This window comes from Podarcis cretensis (genome assembly GCF_951804945.1).
Source record: "Podarcis cretensis genome assembly, chromosome: 1".
Taxonomy (NCBI): Eukaryota; Metazoa; Chordata; class Lepidosauria; order Squamata; family Lacertidae; genus Podarcis; species Podarcis cretensis.
The window spans coordinates 84,127,286-84,147,384 of record NC_137170.1 but is presented as its reverse complement, the minus strand read 5'-3'; the positions used below and the strand labels follow the sequence as shown (position 1 = coordinate 84,147,384).

The following is a 20,099-nucleotide window of genomic DNA, read 5'->3' as shown; positions in this document are numbered from 1 at the left end:
TGTTTCTACCAGCTAGATGCTTTTTCACTGCTCTTGACCTTCTTAACCTTAGGAAGAAGATATGGCTCATTTTACTATTTATCCACCCTTAATTTGTAGGGTCAGTGTAACCTTGGCTGTCAGCCTGTAATTCCCTTTTTACGACTTTGAGAATTGTTTTCTGCTATAAATCAGGGGGGCCCCTTGTCTAGGAGTAAAAATATCTTGCCAAGGTTTTTAAGCAACTGGTCTCCTGGCATAAAATATTTGAAAATCATTAAGCTTTTTAAGATACAGGCCCTGATTAAACATATAAGCTTTAATAAAAATGCAGGCTTATGATTAGATGCCTCATTAGGAGGCTTAATCAAACCAAGAACGCATCATCCAGCTTCTGTGTTTGAAAGACGTGTTTGTTGTTTATTATTATTATTATTAGTAGTAGTAGTAGTAGTAGTAGTAGTTCCTGAATACCTGGCACACCTGGACTGCAATAATCATATGGATATAGAAAAGCAGGAGGAAATGTCTTGGTAGCTTTATTGTAAATATCCCTGCTACGTAAGAATAGCCTTGCCTGATCAAACCAAAGGGTCCTGTTCTTCCCCCCTCTTGTCCATCTCCAGCTAAGGTAGGGTCTTCCCTGGCTGGGTGTGTGTGTACCATTTTGTGGTTCGCCTCCAGTGGCAAAATGTCTTGGGCCAGCTCTGGAAGGGGTGAAATGTACTAATTCCTGGATTACACAGACACTCTGATGTGTTGACTCTGCTTGGATAGTGTGGTTGTGAGATTAGGTAAGGGGAAAGAAACTGAACAAAAGACAAACATTCCCCTGATTTGCATAGATCCAAAAAAGATTAAGAACTTCCTGAATCCGGTTCACTTTTTTAAAATTGCTCTTCTTTAAATACAGCTGGCCAGCCTATAAAACAGGTCCCATTCCTCTCCACAGTACACAGCAACTTTGGACTTCCACGCCTTCGCTCCTTCTTGAAGAAATGGCAACTTGGACTGCTCTCTGTGCCTTCCTTCTGATTGCCTTCATCCATGGTGAGTTTAGACTGATTTAGTGTTTTGAATAAGGAAAATAAGAATTCAAGGACTTTTAATAATTTGACAAGCTTTTTTACACCATGTACATCCTTAGCAAGTGTTAAGCACACAGGCAAATTAGGTTAAAACTTGAAGGTGATGTCAGTAATGATTGATTGCCCAAGAAAGTAATTAGGTGTTCATTTTCATTTGGATCCTGTGCATGCCTATCTGAAAGGAAGCTCCACAGAGTTCAGCAGAGCAATTGATTGGGGATGCATCCTGAAAACCTCTTAACTTTTGAATGCTTCTTTCTAACAATGGCAGACCTATTACTCCACTGGTGGGCAACCTATTTGTTTTGTATTTGCTCTAATGGGCTGGTATATTTGCTCTCATCGGGAGAAACGTTTCTGAGCCAAACAGCAGCTCATAGCAAGAACAATATACCTTGTTCTTGTTTCTTGGAGGAAATCCAACAAAGGCTGCTGTGGGATGCTCTAAAGTACAGAATATCATGTCATCAGGGAGTGAGCTGGGCTAGATGGCATGTGGGATTCATTGGACTTGTGAATCAATAGCTCATAACTGAGGTTTTTATACCATTTCTCTCCTGCGTGGAGCAATTCCTACAGTGCAAAGATTTTTAGCAGTTTGAGATAGCACGGACTTAGCACAGGAGCCTTCAGTCTCTCAGCCTACCATCTATTACCTCTAGTTCACACTCCCCCCCCCCCCTTGTGCTCAGTTACTGTCCCATCCTGATTTGGGAAGTTTGCCCACTGTGTCCGAACTGGGGAAATTATGCTTGAAACCTCTCCAAAGCTGTGGTTTCTGATTATCCTTTGAAGGCAAATTATGATTTGTCCAAAGCAGCAAGGGAAACAACTGGAGCATGAGAGATTTGTAGGCTTAGCACACTGAAAAGGAAGAGGGGGGGGAGGGGTTGCCACGGGTATGTTTACAAACCAGGGAAAGTATGAATATTACATGCACAATGTACACGCATGCACACACACACGGCAACCAAGCACATGCAATGTAATCACACAAATGCACGCTCACCTCCTCCCCACCAGCAGTGACACATTTCAGACAGGCAAGAGCACTCAGAGGTGGTGCAGGGATGGGCAGGTAAGGCATGTGGCTTAAGGGGCAGAGATTGCCTGGAGAGTCTCTAGGACTAGAGATACAACTGGAGGGCTGCATTTGGTCTCCAGGGCTGAAGTTTCCCATCACTGGGGCAGAAGATAGCAGTGCCATTTGGTTTATGGCCACCATGTTCATTAGTACCCATGCCTCTTTGTAAATGAAGAGAATAGGATTCTAGGAGTGTGCAAGAGTTTGAAATGCAGGGTGACCAAATCATTCGACTTAACTTCTTAATTCCATCTTGGTTCCTTCTCTTTGCCTCAGGTACCTGTTCCCAAACATGCCTTTGTGCCCGTGGCTTTTGTGAGAGGGGCTGGGTGCAGTATCAGAATGCCTGCTATAAAGCTGTGACACAACCAATGACCTGGACCGATGCAGAGGCAAGTGATTGATGTGATGTCAAAGGGGACAGAAACAGACCGGTCACACGTCCTTGACTAGACCAGATTTGTAGGAGAAGTGGAGGCTGCTCTGTGGAAAAACTTATTGCAGAGGTCTTTGCTGTCCTTCTGGGGAAAATAAATAGTGATTACCTAGAAATACAATCGATTTGTCCACCAACCTTTTTATTTTTGGACATACTGTGGAAACACAAAACTGAGGTCAGATTAAATGCCAACACTTATTTCCTGCCAGGCGGACACACAACTCACTCTTTCCCCCTTGGCATATCATCTAGTGGCAATTACTCGTGTCATAATGGTGCAATGCTCTGTCCCCCAGCTCTCCTTCGCCCCCCCCAAAAAAAGAGGACAGCCGCTGATGTTTATCAGGGAGCAGGGAAATATGTCACCACGTAGCCAAGCACTACCACATATTAACAGAAATTAAGCAGGAGCAAAGCAGGTACCATTCTCAGCCATGGATGTGCTCTGATGCCTTCACCCGACACTTCTCAAAGAGATTTTCCCGATTGCTTTCCAAACCACAAAGTCTGTTTCTTCTTCCAAAGTTAATTTGTTTGCATTAGTGCATTTTAGTCCACTTTAATTGTGCACACCTCAATACAATACAAATCTTTATTACGGTCATAGACCAGCATAAATAGACCAGCATAAAAGGGTGGGATACAATCATTTAAAATCTGAAAAGTGTTTTGGAAAGCTAAAAGGTATTAAAACAGAAGGTGAATATAAAAGTCTGTAAGAATTTAAAAGAAGCTAAAAGAAGGGATAGGAGCACTGGGCAGATGTGGAAGACTTTAAGTATTAATTTACGGAGCACTCTGATATGTTCATTAAAACTGGTTTGTGGCATGGGTCATCCTCCGATGAATTTTGAGTGTTGCTGTGCAGAATCTAGCAACATTGCATGGTATCACAGGATTGGTATTATGAAGTACTGGGGAAAGACTATACTGTAGTAGGGAAATCAGGCTATATACCTCAATTGATGGCATGCGCTTGAATCCCTCCAGCAGAAAGGTCTCCAGAGGCAGTCCTAAACACACAAAGAGCACCTCAATGCACATATACAAAGTGCAGGATTCCACAAACACACGCAGTCACAGCACCCCTGCCTTTAAACCACCCACCCAACTACCCACCTGCTTCTGCTTTGCTGCCAGTTATTTTGCTCTGGGTGGAGCCTCCACTCGCTAAACAACTGAGTGCTGAATGATTTGCCCTTCACAAAAGCATCTGATTAAAAGGTGATAGTTGAAACCATGTGAATACATGACGGATCTGCACCAAAGCAGTGAAGGGCAAGCTTTTCTAACATCCTTAATTTTTTGGGCAAAATTAAAAATGGCAAAATGATAAATGGGAAGCATATTTTGATGAGAGCAAGAACAGTTGCAACCAGAGGAACTCTATACTTCATTACAAAACAGTTATACTAATGAAACACAGCTGTTCTACTTCATCAGATTGATCTGAAGTTTTTGTTGCTTCACCAGGTAACTTAGAGATCAGCGTGTAGTGATTTTAATATATTGAGTGGCTTATGAATGCCTATAAATAAATAACAAAAAACAACTTTCTATGTCCAGTTTCAAACTAGAAAGGAAAATCGTCTTGGTTTTATAAATAATGGAATTTTTGAGCTTTCTAACGGTACTGTGTTGAGATACGCAGTTCTTATGGTTGTGGGGAAATATTTGAAAGTATTTAGACACCAATTGCATTGATTTTCAAACTCTACTTAAGAAGGAGGCATTGCACAGATATTTGGATCTTGTGAAACAGACCTTTTTTGTAATTAAGCAGAAAGTGAATTATTTCCCTGTGTATTTTCTCCCAGATGGCTTGCCAGAGATATGACAGGAACTCTCACCTAGCCTCCATCCACAGCCCAGAAGAGAATGACTTCATTTTTCACCTGATGGGCAAGCCACTGGATCACACCAAAGGAAAGGCCTACTGGATCGGTGCTCATGACACTTTCAAGGTACACTTTGCTGACTTAGCCATTCAGAATAGCCAAAAGTTCAGCTTAATTATATATACATGCTGTTTGTGATCCATATTGGGAGGGCTTTGCCCTGAAAGGTGGCATATATTTCTCCCCATGTTTTCCATGGCTTTTTATAGGCCTAGTACAATATGCAATGTGTGGGTTTTTTCTTTTTTCTTTTTGACTTAGCAAGCCTTTCTTTCTGTGAATGTTTTAGCTCAAGATTCTGTTGATCTTTTTTTAGGAAGGAGACTTTGTCTGGACAGATGGTTCCAAATTTGATTACCGGACGTTTCCTCCTTCACAGCCTGATGGACTGGCAGGCGAACACTACTTGGGATCTTGGGTTTTGCAAAATGGTGAAAAACAAACTCCCCTCCCCTGCAAAGCGCTTTTTTGGGAGGGATCAGGGATTTGCTTAGGCATGTGTGTGTCTCTCTGTGTGTGTGCTCATACACTGAGAACAAGGGTAATAAAATAGGAAGTAGACCCTGGGGGGGGGGGTGAAAGAATCCACAGAAGCTGAGCAGACAAAACATGAGAGGAGAATATTTTGTTAATGACATCGTGAAGATGTCCTATAAAAAGTGAGTGAACTATTCTACAACAAATGTCCAGTATGGAAGCAGCCATTATTTCTCAGTAGTATCCTGTGGCTCCTCTGCTAGAAAACATGTGCTTCTTTGGGGGGGGGGGGCTCCTGTAAGAGAGTCTCATATTTTAACTGTTTCATGGCAGGCTAGCATGATGCAGCAGTATGGATAATCAAGTTGGAACCTAATCAAGTAACTCAGACCTTGGATCCATGCTTTGGAGTTGTTTGTAGCACTGACGTTTGTGACTTGACCATTTCTCCTTCTCTGTCTCCTTCAGGATTTGTGACATGGAATGACTATGCTGTTTCCTGGAAATTCCTATCTGTTTGCAAATACTCCTTGGGAAGTAGGTGAGAACTGGGTTCAATCTCTTTGGAACTTTGATCTACTCTTACAAGTCCAATGAACTTCTTGGGATGAGCACAGGGGAGCACAACAGTGTCTAGCTAAAGTTCCTGCAGCACTGTTTCTCCAGTTAGGACAAGAGTCCCCAAACTGTGCTTCATTCAGGTGGTCCATGACATGCAACCCACCCTAGAACCTCATGGTGAAGTCCATTAGATTAATCGTAACCAGCAAGAACAATAACTTCGGGGATTGTTTCTGTGTAAATATGTACAGGCTCTGGTTGCATACCAGGCTAAAGTTTGGTTGTCATGTTTTGACCATCATATGTTCTTCTTCCCTAAGCCACGGGTGCTGTGCATCGGAAGGATTCAGAAGGGGAGACTGATGTGAAATTGCTGGTGTGAAAAAAGGCAGAAGGTGGAATCCTGGGATGTTTCTTCTTCCTGTCACAACCTTAACTTGCTTCTTTGTTTCTTTGTCGAGCGTTGCAGCATTATGCAAGGTCATTTCGAGATCAGAGCCCTGGCCAGTGGCTTCCATACAACAGGGAGAAATTGAGTTGTAGTAATTGGAGACCTCTAAAGAAGAAGAAAAGGTTGCAATCCAAATGAGCTTTTCCATTTAAGCCTTGATCAGGGACCTGTCAGTGTCCACAGTTTGCTGGACTCAAAACTCCTATCATCCTTGATGCCTGCTGACTGAGTCAGATGGGAGCTAAGAGTCCAGTAGAATTTGGGCGGCTACAGGTTGCCCATTGCTGTAGCAGCAGGAGCCTCAGTGTTAGCGCAGCACAACAGGCATACCCAGTGGGTGATTTGGGTCAGTAGAAGTGTTGCACCCTGTCGACCCTGTCACATACTGTTTTGTTTCTGCCAGTCCAAGAACATTTGGAAAGAACCAAATCCCCCACCTTGGGAAAAGAACCATTTATTTCCTTTCTCTGTTTGCTTTCCATCTTTTCCTCTTGCCATTTTGAAATGTTCATCTTTCATCCATGTGCTCCCATCAAAAATCAACACTGTATATTGCCTATTCATTAAAGACCAACTCTTTTAGCACCGCTTTCTCTGAAAAGTTCTTTTCTGTAAATATGTAAAGGGGGGGGGGAATGACAAAATTGGAGTTGAGTTGAGCAACTTTGGGGGGAAGCATGGGCGTAGCCAGGGAAGTGCAGCCCCCCCCCCAATCAAGTAAATAAATAAAAAATACAGTGGTACCTCAGGTTACAGACACTTCAGGTTAGAGACTCCGCTAACCCAGAAATAGTACCTTGGGTTAAGAACTTTGCTTCAGGATGAGAACAGAAATCGCACGACAGCGGCAGCAGGAGGCCCCATTAGCTAAAGTGGTACCTCAGGTTAAGAACAGTTTCAGGTTAAGAATGGACCTCCAGAACAAATTAAGTTCTTAACCCGAGGTACCACTGTACTTAACTAACTGAACAACTGCATCACAGATAACTTGGTTCTGCCCCGCCCCCAATATAAAGCCTGTCCTAGTCCCCCAATAAATCCTGGCTATGCCCATAGGGGGAAGAGCTCTCATCTGAAAAGCTTAAAAGGTGAAATTAGTGGATGCTGCAGCCTTTTTAAGGACAAAACTTGGCACAAGAGGGTTGATCCACTTGCACACAAGATTTGGGTTTACCTGCAGAGTAAGTGCATAATGTATCATATTACAGCCTTAATCCTCTGCTATCTGTAGAGCCAATCTGCTTTTGGATTTCTTCACCTTGTATCCAAGCTGATGTTCTTCACCACACAAGGCACTGAATGATTTTCTCAAAAAGGACTGATTTGGTCGGGGTGGGGAGTTGGCGAGCAATTTGAAGAGCAGCAGCAGCTCCCATTGGCTTCCATAAGATCCAACATTCTCTCGGGGGACTTTAGGGAGTCGGTGCTATTTCAGGAAGAGGAGTCCAGGAGTGTTCCTCAGACACGTGCGAAGGATCCTGCACAAAGGATCTACAACATCGCACATCATAGAGATGTGTAATTTTAAGTCTTTATCCACTGCCAATGAGAACCCAGCCATGCAACGTTTATGAGAAATTTTTTTGTGGGTGTGGGTGAGCGAAACATGACGATCTCTGTAAGCATTTTCCTGGAACGAATAATTAATATATTTTGTAAGCGCAGCGTAGTAGCACGGGGAGAAAGAAACCATTTCAGCTGCCCAAAGGAACACTCTCCAGCTTTTCGCCGGAGTAGCTCAGGCTCTTGCTATTTTATTTTCCCCCACGCTAAATAACCCCGCCCAGACTGCAGGCGAGGCTGTTGAGCCTATGAGACCTTCCATACTAGCAGAGCGGGCGCCTAGTGTTCTGCCTAGCCGAGGGGTTCGGGCGCGGGGCTGCGGAGCCGAAGAGGCGCCTCTGTCGCCGAGTTCGAGGTTCGCCGATGACAGGATGCGGCCCGCGGACGCCTGGCTTGATAACAAACCTGTGCAACCGCCGCACAGCCCGAACTACGGGAGAGATGAACCGCTGCTGCAGTTTCGTCACACTGTACCTTTCATAGGATCGAAGTGGGAGGGAAAGAACAAAGTGAGCTGGGAACCTCGCCGCCCCCCCCCCAGAACTCACACACATTAGATCACGCGTAAAAGTGTCCGACATGCGACTTCCTGCGCAAAACGAGTGAATTGGCAAAAGCAGCAAAAGCTCCGGATTTAGTTCTTTCCTTTAGGGTGACTTGCTCTATTTCAACAAGCACAACGCGATGGGAAGTTCTCCAAGGGGTATTGGGACGGATCCGTGCGGGATTTGTTTTACGTCCTCAAAATTGACTCTGGTGGGACTCGAACCCACAACCTTTGAATCGCTGCGCCACGCTAGAAGTCCAATGCGCTATCCATTGCGCCACAGAGCCGCGGGTCACGCTCTTCCCTCTGGCTCTTAAAAGGAGACTTACAGGTTACTTTAAGGCAATCCTGAACGTTTACACGGGGAGGCAGAAAGCACTTGCTTTGCGTTTGGAATTGCAGCCAAGACGGGGTGGCGAGTACTAGAAGAAGAAAAAAGAACCGACATGACTATTGGGGCTTTTAAAATGGACTAAGAACAGAAACAAAATCTGTGCACCAGAAATGGGGTTCGAGCCTAGGCAGGCTTATGTGTCGACTGGATCTCAAGCCCTACGCCTTAGCCATGGCTTACAGAATGGCCCAGTGGCTAACTTTTATGACTCCTCAAAATAAGGTGAATAAGTTCAGTGTTCGAAATACGGCTTACTATGAAAGCGTCTTTATTTAACAAAGTTCACCAGCTATTAGCCAGTACTGAAATGCTGATGCCCATCTGCCTTAGTGAACCAGAAGCAGCAGCTAACCCAAGAGTCAGGCAGGCAGACAGGGGACTATTTCCTGCACCTGTCGATTTTTTATTTATTTTTCGATGTGTGTGCGCGTGCGTGTTCACGCCGCTCAAATGTATGGATCCATTTCTTCCTATAATACGCAGCTAGCTGAATGTTTCACTTTGAGCTCCCCCCGCAATGAAAACTTGGAAAGAGCTTTCCGGTGCCCCCTCGCGCGAAGCGGGGGGAATTTTCTCCGCCTCTTGCCGCGAGGAGACCTCCCTGAGTTTTCTCGCCGCTTTTGTTCTCTCCTGCCCTCCAGACCGTGGGATCAGATGCGGGGAGACTTGGAGGAGAGTTTCTGTCTTCCCGTCCGACCCGAGGCAGCAACAAATGCAAGTGAAAGAAAGCAAAGCCTTTCCTCCTAGGAAAATAAAATCCTTGTGCATGTATCCCCGGTAGCCGCTTTCCTGTGCCCGCCAGGGGGAGGCGATCATTCCCAGCTTCAGTCCCGGAAATCTCCGGGTAAAAGAATCAGGAAGAAAGCAGGAGCCCTCTGGCCGTGGCAAAGTAAAAAAGCACTTCATCGCAGGCCTTATAACAAGAGAAAAGGAAGCCCAGGCGTCCCTGACTCTGAGATTCCCCAGGGCTAAGAAACCTGCCTTCCAGCTACAGATAGGTAGCCGTGTTGGTCTGCCATAGTCAAAACAAAATAAAAAAAATTCCTTCCAGTAGCACCTTAAAGACCAACTAAGTTAGTTGGTCTTTAAGGTGCTACTGGAAGGAATTTTTTTATTTTGTTCTGCCTTCCAGCTTCAGTCTGCGACCCATGGGGCAGCCACGTGGGCTCACACACCGCCAGAAGCCACTCCAGCAACACGCGGCACGGAGGGTTTTTACGCCACCTCTCCAAGTTTTAACTGAGAACGGGCTGCCTCGCCCTCTTTGCCAGGACACCGCAGACCCCACGGGTCTCTAACCGAGGCCAACTTAGAGGCGCCTCTCCAGCCGCGGAACTGGTCCCCCTGCTTCGGCTGCAACGCACCACTTCCGGTGGGCGGACGACGACTGCGCGGAGGACTAGAAAGAAACACCTATAGGGATCCAGCCAGTCAGTTGCCCTCCGGCCTGGCGTGCCATTTGTAGGGTTTTTCCTCAACCTGTGGGTCCCCAGATGTTGTTGAACTACAACTCCCATCACCCCTAGCTAGCAAGGCCAGAACTCAGGGATGAACAGTTCTCCTCCCCTCCCTTTAAAAATATTTAGGGGTACTCTCATTTTGACTCAAGAAAATCACCATTTCAGTAGTTCTAATCGGGAAAAATAAATACAGTAAATGGACAAAAGTACAAAGATTCACAAAATGTTTAGGGGAATGCGTCCCCCCAGAAAAAAAGCACTGAATAGAAGATAATATATAAAATCAATATGGGGAACATTCGAACACGTGGGTTGCTCTTCTGCAACTCTTTTGCAACTGCAGAAGCAGAAGCAGCAGATCCTGCGCCCTGAGCCCAGACGGCGTCCCCCAGTCCCAGAGTGTTGAAACGGGTTGCCTTCAGTCCTTTGCTCACCCCATCGCTGCAAATATATCGGAAAATGCCAGCTTCGTCCAAAAACGGGATGCCCCCCGCCCAGCGCTAGGTTCTGCGGCGCGTGATTGATACTGTGACCCTTCCATCATTGAAACCCCTTTGCTTTGCCCCTTTTAACTCTTCGTAGGAACCCCCATTCCCAACCCCGGAGCATTTCCAGCCCTCACTGCCGCGAAGCAGCGGACTTTTAGTGCAAAGCCCGCAGGGGGGTTGGAGAGCTAGGGAGTTTCAGTAGATTCACCCGTCCCCCGCTGTCAATCGGACATTAGCTTAAACCACAACATAATGCACAAAATGTCTGGAATCAGCTCACTCGGAAGATATATAATAGCACAATTTAATGCAAATTCCCCAGTGGGTATTGGGATCTTTGGCAAATTTGTTTTCATCCTCAAAAGAAACCTGTGACTCTGGTGGGACTCGAACCCACAACCTTTGAATCACTTCACTACGCTAGAAGTCCAATGCGCTATCCATTGCGCCACAGAGCCGCGCGTTAGGTTTCCTCTTCTTCCTTAAAGGACACTTTTATGTCACCTAAACAGTGGCATCCATATGCCGGAAGTTTTCTTGGGGAGTTATAAAACAGTTGCCTTAGGTTGGAAATTGCAGCTCCATCTGGGGCGGAGAGCAAGAAGAAAAAGAGTTTAAATGACTGAGGCGGGGGAGTTTAAAGCGGACTAGCAAACAAAAGCTCCTTCTCTTACCAGAAGTGGGGTTCGAACCCACGCAGACATATGTCTATTGGATCTTAAGTCCAACGCCTTAACCACTCGGCCATTCTGGTAATTATGGTCAGTTTTAAAAACACCATGAAATAAGCTGAGTAACTTCAGCCTTTTGACGCGCGATACACCCGCCCCCCCCCCCCGCGGGACGAAGAGCGCCTCCATTCAACAAGCTGCATCGAGTAGTAGCAGAAGTTCAAAACCCATCTCCTAGCTACCCTGCCTGCCAGGATTAGTGCGTACGACAGAGTACTACTGGAAGGGGCACGTTTCACACGAACAAATGTAAGAGAATTCATTTAGCACTGACAACTATAGTTGGCTTACTAATAATAAATCTTACACTTTCACCAGACATGAGAAGGGTCTGTTTGGTGGGGGGGGGACTCAGATATGCCATTATGCTTGTTTGCTTTCATACTGGAACAATAGGAACAAAGTTTGATCTCCCCCCTTCCCCCCCCCCTTTACGTGTAGGTAGATGCGTGCTCTCCGTCTCCACTCGAAACCTTAGTGCCATTCTCAAACGAGGCCGCAAGGTGGCAGCACAACGAGCTGCGTCAAAGGCAGCAGCGCGCTGCGGGCGATGCTTCCTGAGCAGAACTTTTATCAGAAGCGAAGACAAAAAACATTGGGAAGAGAGCTGGTAGGTTTTTCTTTCGCCCTCCACCTGAATTAGACTGAAATTATAGACACACCTACCTAGGAGTAACTACCGCTGAACTCAGTGGGGCTTACTTCTTAATAGACTTGCAGAGGATTGCAGTGGTTTTTATTGTCCTCGTTGCCTACCAAGCAGTCCTGGTTAATTCAGAAGCAAGCCCCCTTGAGTGCAGTGGGATTTATTCCTGGGTAAATGTGCAGTGGGATTTATTCCTGGGTAAATGTGCATTCAAGGGACGCAGGTGGCGCTGTGGGTTAAACCACAGAGCCTAGGACTTGCCAATCAGAAGGTCAGCGGTTCAAATCCCCACAATGGGGTGAGCTCCCGTTGCTCAGTCCCAACCTAGCAGTTTGAAAGCACGTCATAGTGCAAGTAGATAAATAGGTACCGCTCCAGCGGGAAGGTAAACGGCGTTTCCGTGCGCTGCTCTGGTTCGCCAGAAGTGGCTTAGTCATGCTGGCCACATGACCCGGAAGCTGTCTGCGGACAAACACCGGCTCCCTCGGCCTATAGAGCAAGATGAGCGTGCAACCCCAGAGTCGGTCATGGCTGGACCTAATGGTCAGGGGTCCCTTTACCTTTTTAAATGTGCGTACATAGGATTGCAACTTTGGTTAGCTGTTGTTGTTTGCAAGCAGGCATTATTCTATGGGGAGAATGCTAAGGTGCAGTGAAGGAACACCGTGAGAAATCATAATGATTTCAATCTCATGCACAGGGTTCTTCAGCTTTCTGTGCCCGACTCCAACACTCCCACTTGTATTATCACATATCAGGGCCTGAGGTGGAAAACTCAAAAGGCACCTAAGTTTCATTTGACATAAAAGGAACCACTGTGGTGCAGTGGTTGGACAGGAGCCTGGGAGACCAGGGCTATCCCCACTTGGCCACAAAGCCTGCTGGGCAACCTTGCACCAGCCACTGCCTCCCAGCCATACATGGTGGGAGTGCCTAAAGATAATCCATAAAAAGCAGGTCTGTAGGCACTAGTCCACAAGTCTTAAGCACTAATGTTCTATACTCATTGAAAATGTTATTTGAGATTCCCCAAATGGCTCCCAGGCCAGGGTTAGTGTGCCTGTTTCTCTTGCAACAGAAAAGTTAGCAAGTTGGATGGAAGAGGGTGGCTGAAAAGAGGTACACACCACACTTTCACCATGTGATGCGTCAGTTTTCAATTTCCAGTGAAAACAACTTGCTTTGAAAAGTGCAAAAGCTATAGTTCCTGTGAACAGATTCAGAGCTTAAGCTGGGGGCCTGGATAGCTATCAGCCCTCCTCCTCCAATACGGATCAAGTTGATCTTTAAGATCTCTTGGGGTGAGGGGAGACCCTCCTGTTTGTTACATGACCAGAGCAGCATTTAGTCATTTGGTGAGAGTGCAGAAGCAGGCCGCCTTGATGATGGACCCCACCTTCTGCAAAGCCCTCTCAATCATTAGTAATAGACACAGGAAAGACCTTTGAAGAACATTTTAAAAAATTGTTACCAAAGTTTAATTTTTATATTCTGTTTTGTACACTGCTTACCCGATAGATTTGCTATTTATACCATTTTTAGAAAGTTACTTTGTACTCATTTTTATGTAAACCACTTTTTACTTTATTAAGCAGTAAAGGTATAAAGGTACCCCTGACCATTAGGTCCAGTCGTGGCCGACTCTGGGGTTGCGGCGCTCATCTTGCTTTATTGGCCAATGGAGCCGGCGTACAGATTCTGGGTCATGTGGCCAGCATGACTAAGCCACTTCTGGTGAACCAGAACAGCACACGGAAACGCCGTTTACCTTCCTCACCGGAGCGGTACCTATTTATCTACTTGCACTTTGACGTGCTTTCAAACTGCCAGGTTGGCAGGAGCAGGGACTGAGTAACGGGAGCTCACCCAGTCACGGGGATTCGAACCGCTGACCTTCTGATTGGCAAGTCCTAGGCTCTGTGGTTTAACCCACAGTGCCACCCGCGTCCCTATTAAGCAGTATAAAATGTTAATAAACATATAGGTGGTACTGGCAAAGCACTGGCTGTTCTCTTCAGGTAGCAGCAGCAGGACAGAAATAGGGTAGCCAATTTGCAACCTAGAGAAAACCTCCCATTATTAATCAGCCACCCAGTGGAAAAGGAGAAAGCAGTCTCAGCTTTCCATTTTTCAAGCCAGCCACTCTCTGCACTTGGCTGAAGCAGACAGGTCTGTTTTTGGCCCCAAAGATGGAAGAGGCCATAGATATGGGGCCAAAGAAATAAATTTGACTCTGTCAAATATTATACACAAGGAACCCTGATCAGCTCCCCGGACAAGATGTTAGGCATTGGAAGTATATAGAGTAGGGGTGGGGAATCTCTTTTCCGTCTGGGGGCCACATTCTCTTCTGGGCAAACTTATAGAGGCCACACTAACATAGCCTTCTCTGTCCTTCATCAAGGCAAGTAAGAGGCATCATCCAAGTTCGAGGACCGATTCCAGCCAGGCAAAAAACACTCAAGGAAGCTGTGAAGGTAAGGGAGTAGTGTGGACTGGGGAAGAGTGCTAGGGAGGGTGACTTCGAAAGTCCTGAGGCCAGTGACAAAGGCCTGACGTCCCACATCCCTAAGCTAGAAAGACACTCCATTTGTCATCCCTGTCATGCCATGGAATCAGTCACAACTGAAACAAGCACTGCAAGCTTGCTTTCTAGGTATACTCAGTTTAAAAGCCTACTATACCCTTATCCAGTCTAGAGTCCTAGCCTAGGGAAACATAAATGGTGAGCATCCCCAGTCTTTTCTCCACAGTCACTGATACTGACACACAGCATTGGGACTGAAGGAATCCCAAGTCAAGTGAGATTGTTGGCAGGGTTCAACATTTAGCAGAAAGCAGGTGCTGTCTGTCTAGCTTCAGTAAGCAAACCAGGATTTTCTTGCCCCTGCAAGAAACAGGACACACACCTGGTGAACATTAGAGATTTCAGAAGAGCCTCGTCAGAACCAAGTCCAAATGAAAAGGCAGACAAACGTTTCAGGCCCTACTAAGGTGCCAGGACAGGAGGAGACAAAGGTTCAGAGGTATGTGTGCTCCCTTCTTAATCTTTGCCCCATACACCAGAATAAACTGACAAAACAGGGAAGAAGTTGAAAAGGACAAAGAAGTCAGTTCAGGCCTGATAGTTGAAGTGATACACACAAAAGGCACTCTTGGATATTTCAGGTTTTATTATTTAATTTAGTTTTCTTGGAAAAAAGACAATAAGGCAAAAAAAAATAAAAATCCAAAAATAGAATTGCAGGAATATTCTCTCTCTTAATGCCTGCCAATATCCTATGCAAGGATGTGTCAGCCTCTACAAGCTGCAGAAAACAGGCTTCAGACAGGGACTGAGCAGCAAACAGCGCAGAGACCCCACCCAAAACCCCTTTCCTTCCCACTGAGCAGCACTGTCCTTTGCTGCTGGGGATGGCAGGGTTCACGGCCTCCTTTCTACCTGCCAGCAAGTTGACTCCATCCCACCCACAAGCATCCCAGGGCAGGAACACCGCCACCTCTTACCCCTTCAGTAGCTAAAGTTTGGAAGTTGAAAGAAAAACACAGAAAAAAAGAAAAAACGAGGATAGGAAACACAGAAGGAAGGCACCTCATTGTGTGATCCTTAGCCAAGGGCAGGGGCTGCCTTATAGTCCACACATACACATACACGCACCCCCCCGCCCAGCGTTGGCTTGGTTAGGGCAGCCTCTGTGCCCTTGTCCACTTCAACACAGCAGCAGCACCTCTGTCAACCTTAGGATCCAGCTTTGGCAGCTGAGAGCAGAGCTGTCCCAAGGCCAGTTTGGGGAGTTCTTGCAGCCTCCTGATTTCACAGCGGAATCCATGGACACCTGGCTTGTGCCTGCACAGTGAGGAGCCTGATGCCAGTGAGCTCCAGCTCTGCATCAGATAGTGTTTTTCAAAATTTTATTTTAAAGAAGGCAAGGCAAGCAAACCATTGTTGACTGTCGCGCTTTCTGCAGAGCGTCTCCCTGGATCCGGTGGCAGTGGAGGGGGACAGCTGGGGGCAAGTGTTACAAAATGGGGTCTGCAGGATAGGAGGTACAGGAGGGGAAAAACCAGAACAAAAATTATATCTCTTTTTTTTCTCACTCTCTTTCTCTCTCTACATATATATAATATACATATAAACAGGTGCGCATTAAGCCAGAGGTTGCTTTAGGCAGAGGGGAGGCTGTGTCCTGCATCGCCGCTTTCCACCCAAGTGTATGTGGGGAAAATCTGAAGCCTGCTATGAGGAAGGGAGAACAAGTAAGTTTTATTTCCTACCATCGTACGAACAGCTGGTGATGTCACAAAGGCGGGTTCTGCTGAAACCAGAGCTACCTGCACCCACCCACTGCCACCACCCTGCACCCTGCACCCGCTTCTCTAGGGCACAATTAGTTGCTTTGCCACCTGTGTGAACAAAGAGACAGTGGCTCCTGGAGAGAACTGGCATCCGCCTATCATCCTCCTGCCCACCTGATGTTTCAGAAACTTCTCCTGTAGGTAGAGTGCCACACAGGGCTTGGGAAGGAGGAAAAAGGGAGCAACCCTTATGGTCAAAAGGTCCCTGTATCTTCCCTAGCTATTCTCTTGGTGCATACATTCAAGGTCTTGACTACGGGCCCCTATCTGGAAGTAGAAAGGGAGGGCAATCCATGTAAGCACGGTGTTGCTCCCCCTCTTCCTCCCCAAACGTGGGGGGCTGCGAGCAGAACAATACTCTCTTTTGGGTGGAGAAATGGAGGGCACAGTCCTCTATTTCTACTTGTCCCCAGCCATCCAGGAATCCAGACACCAACTTCAGTTTCAATCAGCTAAGGCAACCCAGCCAATCACCACTGCTGGATTCTGCTTTGGGTGATTGATTCAAAACAAGTGATTGGTTAAGACAGACAGATTCGGTGAGGAAAGCACTAGGCAGGAAGTCACATGACCAGCCGCTCCCCCTCCATCCTTCTTCCACTACCCTCTTCTTTCCCCTCCATCCTTGTTAATAGTCCTGCTGCTTCCAGCTCAGAAGATGTCAGGGCACATGCTCCAGTCCTGTTTGTCTTTGCTTTCCCAGTAGCCTCCCCTGTACACATGGGACACCTCCTTGGTGTCAGGATCCTTCTTCCGCTCAAACCACAATGCTTTGTAGGGATCATAAGGAGTTCCTGCAGGGGAGGAAGGAAGGGGCAGCAGAGGAGGGGGAGAGGGAGGGAGGGAGAATTCTCAAATTAACAACAACAAATGGCATTTGGCTGGCATTTTTGCTGGGAAGTCAGTGCTATGCTTTTCCCTTAGCGAGGGGCCATAGTTCAGTGATGGAGCAACTCTTGATATGTCCTCTGCCCTTGGAAGTTTGGAAGGCAAGGTGTGGCAGCCCAGGAGAGGGCCTTCTCTGTGGCAACCCCTAAACTGTGGAATTCCCTCTCCGCAGAGCTGCAACTGTTCTTTTGATTGCAAACTGTTTTAACTGATTTTAACATTGTGTTTTTTACCCAGCCGTACACCCCCCTCCTGGGACCTTATGCAGAAGGGCTGGCAAGAATCCCAATAAATAATCCCAATCATAAATCACTGCTTTGCAATGCAAGGCCCCAGACTCAATCCCAGGCACCTCCAGCTAAAAAGGATCATAGGAAGCAGGGTCAGCAACATCCACTTTGCCCAATATTCTGGAGAGGCATTGCCAGCCAAGAACAAACAAGACTCAGCTAGGAGGACCAACCACCTCACTGTACTTAGGCTGCTTCATATGTTCATGTTGCCTTTTAAAAATCAGTGCGGGGGCAAGGTGGGCAAGCGCTTACCGTCCTCTGTCGCCTTCACGGCCTCAGCTTCACGTTTTTTGCGGGAGATGCGCTGCTTCTCCTCCAGGCGCTGCTTCTCTGCGTTGGCTTCATCCCAGCGCCCGTTCTCCATGAGTCGCTGGTCAGGCCGAAGCCTGCTGTCTGTGGGAGCAGTGCCACTTTCTGGGGCATTGAGCGTCAAAGCCAGCTCGGAGAAATAGTACATGTTCTCAGCGTTCTTCCTGCACCAAGGAAGGGGGGGGGGAGAGAGAGAGAACAAATTCAGATGGCAGAAAGGCTCCGAGTTGCACTGCAGTCTAAGTTCTGGTGTAGAAAGCGAGCTTAATCTTCCTCTTAGGGTGGCAGGAAAGATACGCACACATTATCTAAGACCCTAGGTCACCAACTCCTTTTCAAAGGGTCAGTATACTTGCACCCAGGGCTGTGTATTTCTTGTGACCATGCCACACAAACACAGAAGTCTGCAACCTGGAGGACTGTTTCCATTTCCTCTTAAAATAGGCTTGCATGTGTGGACAATGTCTGATGGATAAGGGAAGAAAGGTGAGGCTGGATTTCCAGGCGTTTCAGTGTCCTCCATTCTTTAGCCCATGACTAGCAGAAAGCGTATTTCCGGTACCCCACAGGACCCACACACTTGCCATAATTTATACAGGTCTCAACTCACTTTTTCTTGGGAGGAACACACACAAAGTCATTGATGTTTACGAAGGCATGCTCTAAAAGCAACAACCATAACCATATTCTACCATCCACAAAAGCCAGTTGAGACAATAGTCATACTGGTTACGCAAAGGAGAACATGGCCGTGCACCAGCTCCTCACGTGAGGAGTCAGGCTACCTCCCTTACTCACGGGAGTGGGTTCCTCTTCCACAGCATGACCCTGCTGTCCTCTGCTTCGTGCGCTCTCTGCCGGCTGTCGCCACCGTTCTCCAAACTGGTTGTCACCCTGAAACAGTCCATCTTCTCATCCCAGGTGCCCAGCAACACAAAGTGCACTCTTCCTGAGGAATCTAACACTTCTCCAGTAACCTGCCATAGAAAGGAGTTCAAGAAGTTCCAGCAAAGTTACGTACAAGCCCACCCAGGTGTCAGAATTGCATTACGGTCGCCCCATGGCTAAAAAAGAAGCTGAAAATCACCCAGAGCTTGTTCGCAAGAGCTGGTCTGCTAGGACTCCAGAGTGCAGGCGCAATATTCAAAGAACATTCTCTAGAGGTACTGGCTTAACTGTCTAGGTCACTGCTGTCCATGTGACCCTCTATCTTATGTAAAAGGCCCCTGTAAACAGGCCTTTCACCTCTCTCTGTTGTAGAGGGGCTGACATTGTTCTTGCCATCCCCACAGTAAAATGCTTTAGTACAACATCTCTTACCTTTCTGGCCACATCTCTTGAAAAGTAGCTATATGGAACAAACTTGAGAATACACTTCTCGCTAGTCTTATGGTTCAGAATTTCAATCTCACCAGACTGGAAAGAAGAAAAGGGAGGAATAAAGTCAAGCAGGTTCAGGACCATTTATGCAGTCCACTAAAATGGTTCTGCAACAGCTGAGCAGATCATCAAGAGTAGCAACTCAATGGGAAATATGGAAAATGGACCTCTAAAGTCCTGGCTATCAGAACTACCCTCCAAGCACACTTTGGGCTGCAATGCTGCCTTCACAGTCCCCACCACCACCACTTTTAACTCACCTGGTCTATCCATAATTTGCCGACTATGATGTTGTGCACTGTGGTGGTAACCTTCTTCCAAGTGTAATGATTGCCAGATGCATGAAAGATACAGTGGATGGTACCTAGAAATAAGAATGTGCTTAGGATGATTTTGCATTGATGCAGAATCCTTGCTAGGATGAAAAATACGTCAAAGTCTAGTGCACAACAGCATTTTGACTCAGCTCTGGTTGATCTAGGTACCAATCCCTGGTCAGCTAAGGATGACCTGATTGCCCCGTTCTCCACAAATGCCCATTTTATGAGCACCCAAGCTACGCACATGTTCTTTATACCCCTGAGGGGCACAAGGCAAGGGTGAATGTGCTAATGTATGCCCTAAAAGGTGCTGTGCATATGAGACGCCCATCGTAAGTGGCCCAGCTATGTCTCCAGACAGCCTGACTCCAGGCTGGAGACCCTGGACTTTGGTAAAAGAGGGGAAGCAAAGATGGAATTCCGTCTGTCAATGGGCACCATTAGCTTTCCATGTCCCTTTAAAACAGCAGGCACCTCAAGGCAAAGACTCACCAAGGGGCATAATTGAGAGGTATTTGCCACGGAACTTGCTGGTGATTTTAATTTCCTGACGAAGGGTCCAGCCGTGCTTGGAATCAGCATGATGGGCAGCTGCTGGAGGATGGTGGCTCACCTAGAGGGCAGGACAGAGAGAAGTTAAGGAAGAAGAGTGTATTCAGCAGGCGAGTCGCCAGGAATATGTAGAAGCAGGAAGAGCTGACAGCAGACATCCCCAACAGATACTGTCTTGGACCCTGAGCACACTGA

General features: G+C 46.8%; 2 protein-coding genes and 2 long non-coding RNA genes across 5 annotated transcripts in view; 2 read left to right on the top strand and 2 right to left on the bottom strand.

Moving 5' to 3' along the window:
- Nucleotides 1–872: 872 nt before the first annotated feature.
- Nucleotides 873–6,563, top strand: LOC307211255 (C-type lectin Cal-like). Its single transcript, XM_079967733.1, has 6 exons — nt 873–1,029; nt 2,428–2,543; nt 4,408–4,554; nt 4,805–4,919; nt 5,434–5,506; nt 5,847–6,563. Exons 1-6 carry the CDS (start codon nt 978–980, stop codon nt 5,887–5,889), a joined length of 546 nt encoding a protein of 181 aa, XP_079823859.1. The 5' UTR covers nt 873–977; the 3' UTR covers nt 5,890–6,563.
- On the bottom strand, nt 6,440–11,481 carry LOC307211289. Of its 2 annotated transcripts, XR_013836372.1 has the most exons (3): nt 10,934–11,481; nt 7,152–8,509; nt 6,440–6,586 (listed from the first exon to the last, which is right to left on the bottom strand). It is a non-coding gene; the product is annotated as an uncharacterized lncRNA (long non-coding RNA). The 2 variants fall into 2 exon arrangements; XR_013836373.1 differs by lacking the exon at nt 10,934–11,481 and having other exon boundaries at nt 7,152–9,375.
- Nucleotides 11,275–15,120, top strand: LOC307211285. The gene is made up of 3 exons (XR_013836367.1): nt 11,275–11,409; nt 11,602–11,770; nt 14,222–15,120. It is a non-coding gene; the product is annotated as an uncharacterized lncRNA (long non-coding RNA).
- Nucleotides 14,962–20,099, bottom strand: part of OSBP (oxysterol binding protein) — a 27,511-nt gene continuing 22,373 nt past the window's right edge. The window contains exons 9-14 of the mRNA XM_079967429.1: nt 19,845–19,965; nt 19,293–19,396; nt 18,973–19,068; nt 18,451–18,629; nt 17,596–17,816; nt 14,962–16,956 (exon numbers count right to left, since the gene is read on the bottom strand). Coding sequence (XP_079823555.1) covers nt 16,814–16,956; nt 17,596–17,816; nt 18,451–18,629; nt 18,973–19,068; nt 19,293–19,396; nt 19,845–19,965 — 864 coding nt within the window. The 3' untranslated portion in view covers nt 14,962–16,813. The remainder of the gene's footprint in view (nt 16,957–17,595; nt 17,817–18,450; nt 18,630–18,972; nt 19,069–19,292; nt 19,397–19,844; nt 19,966–20,099) is intronic.

Bases quoted from the DNA above. Each gene is read 5' to 3' on its own strand.
- LOC307211255 (XM_079967733.1), top strand. From the start codon at position 978: ATGGCAACTTGGACTGCTCTCTGTGCCTTCCTTCTGATTGCCTTCATC. The intron at 1,030-2,427 runs GTGAGTTTAGAC...TCTTTGCCTCAG, and splicing joins TCTGATTGCCTTCATCCATG to GTACCTGTTCCCAAACATGC. The intron at 4,555-4,804 runs GTACACTTTGCT...ATCTTTTTTTAG, and splicing joins GTGCTCATGACACTTTCAAG to GAAGGAGACTTTGTCTGGAC.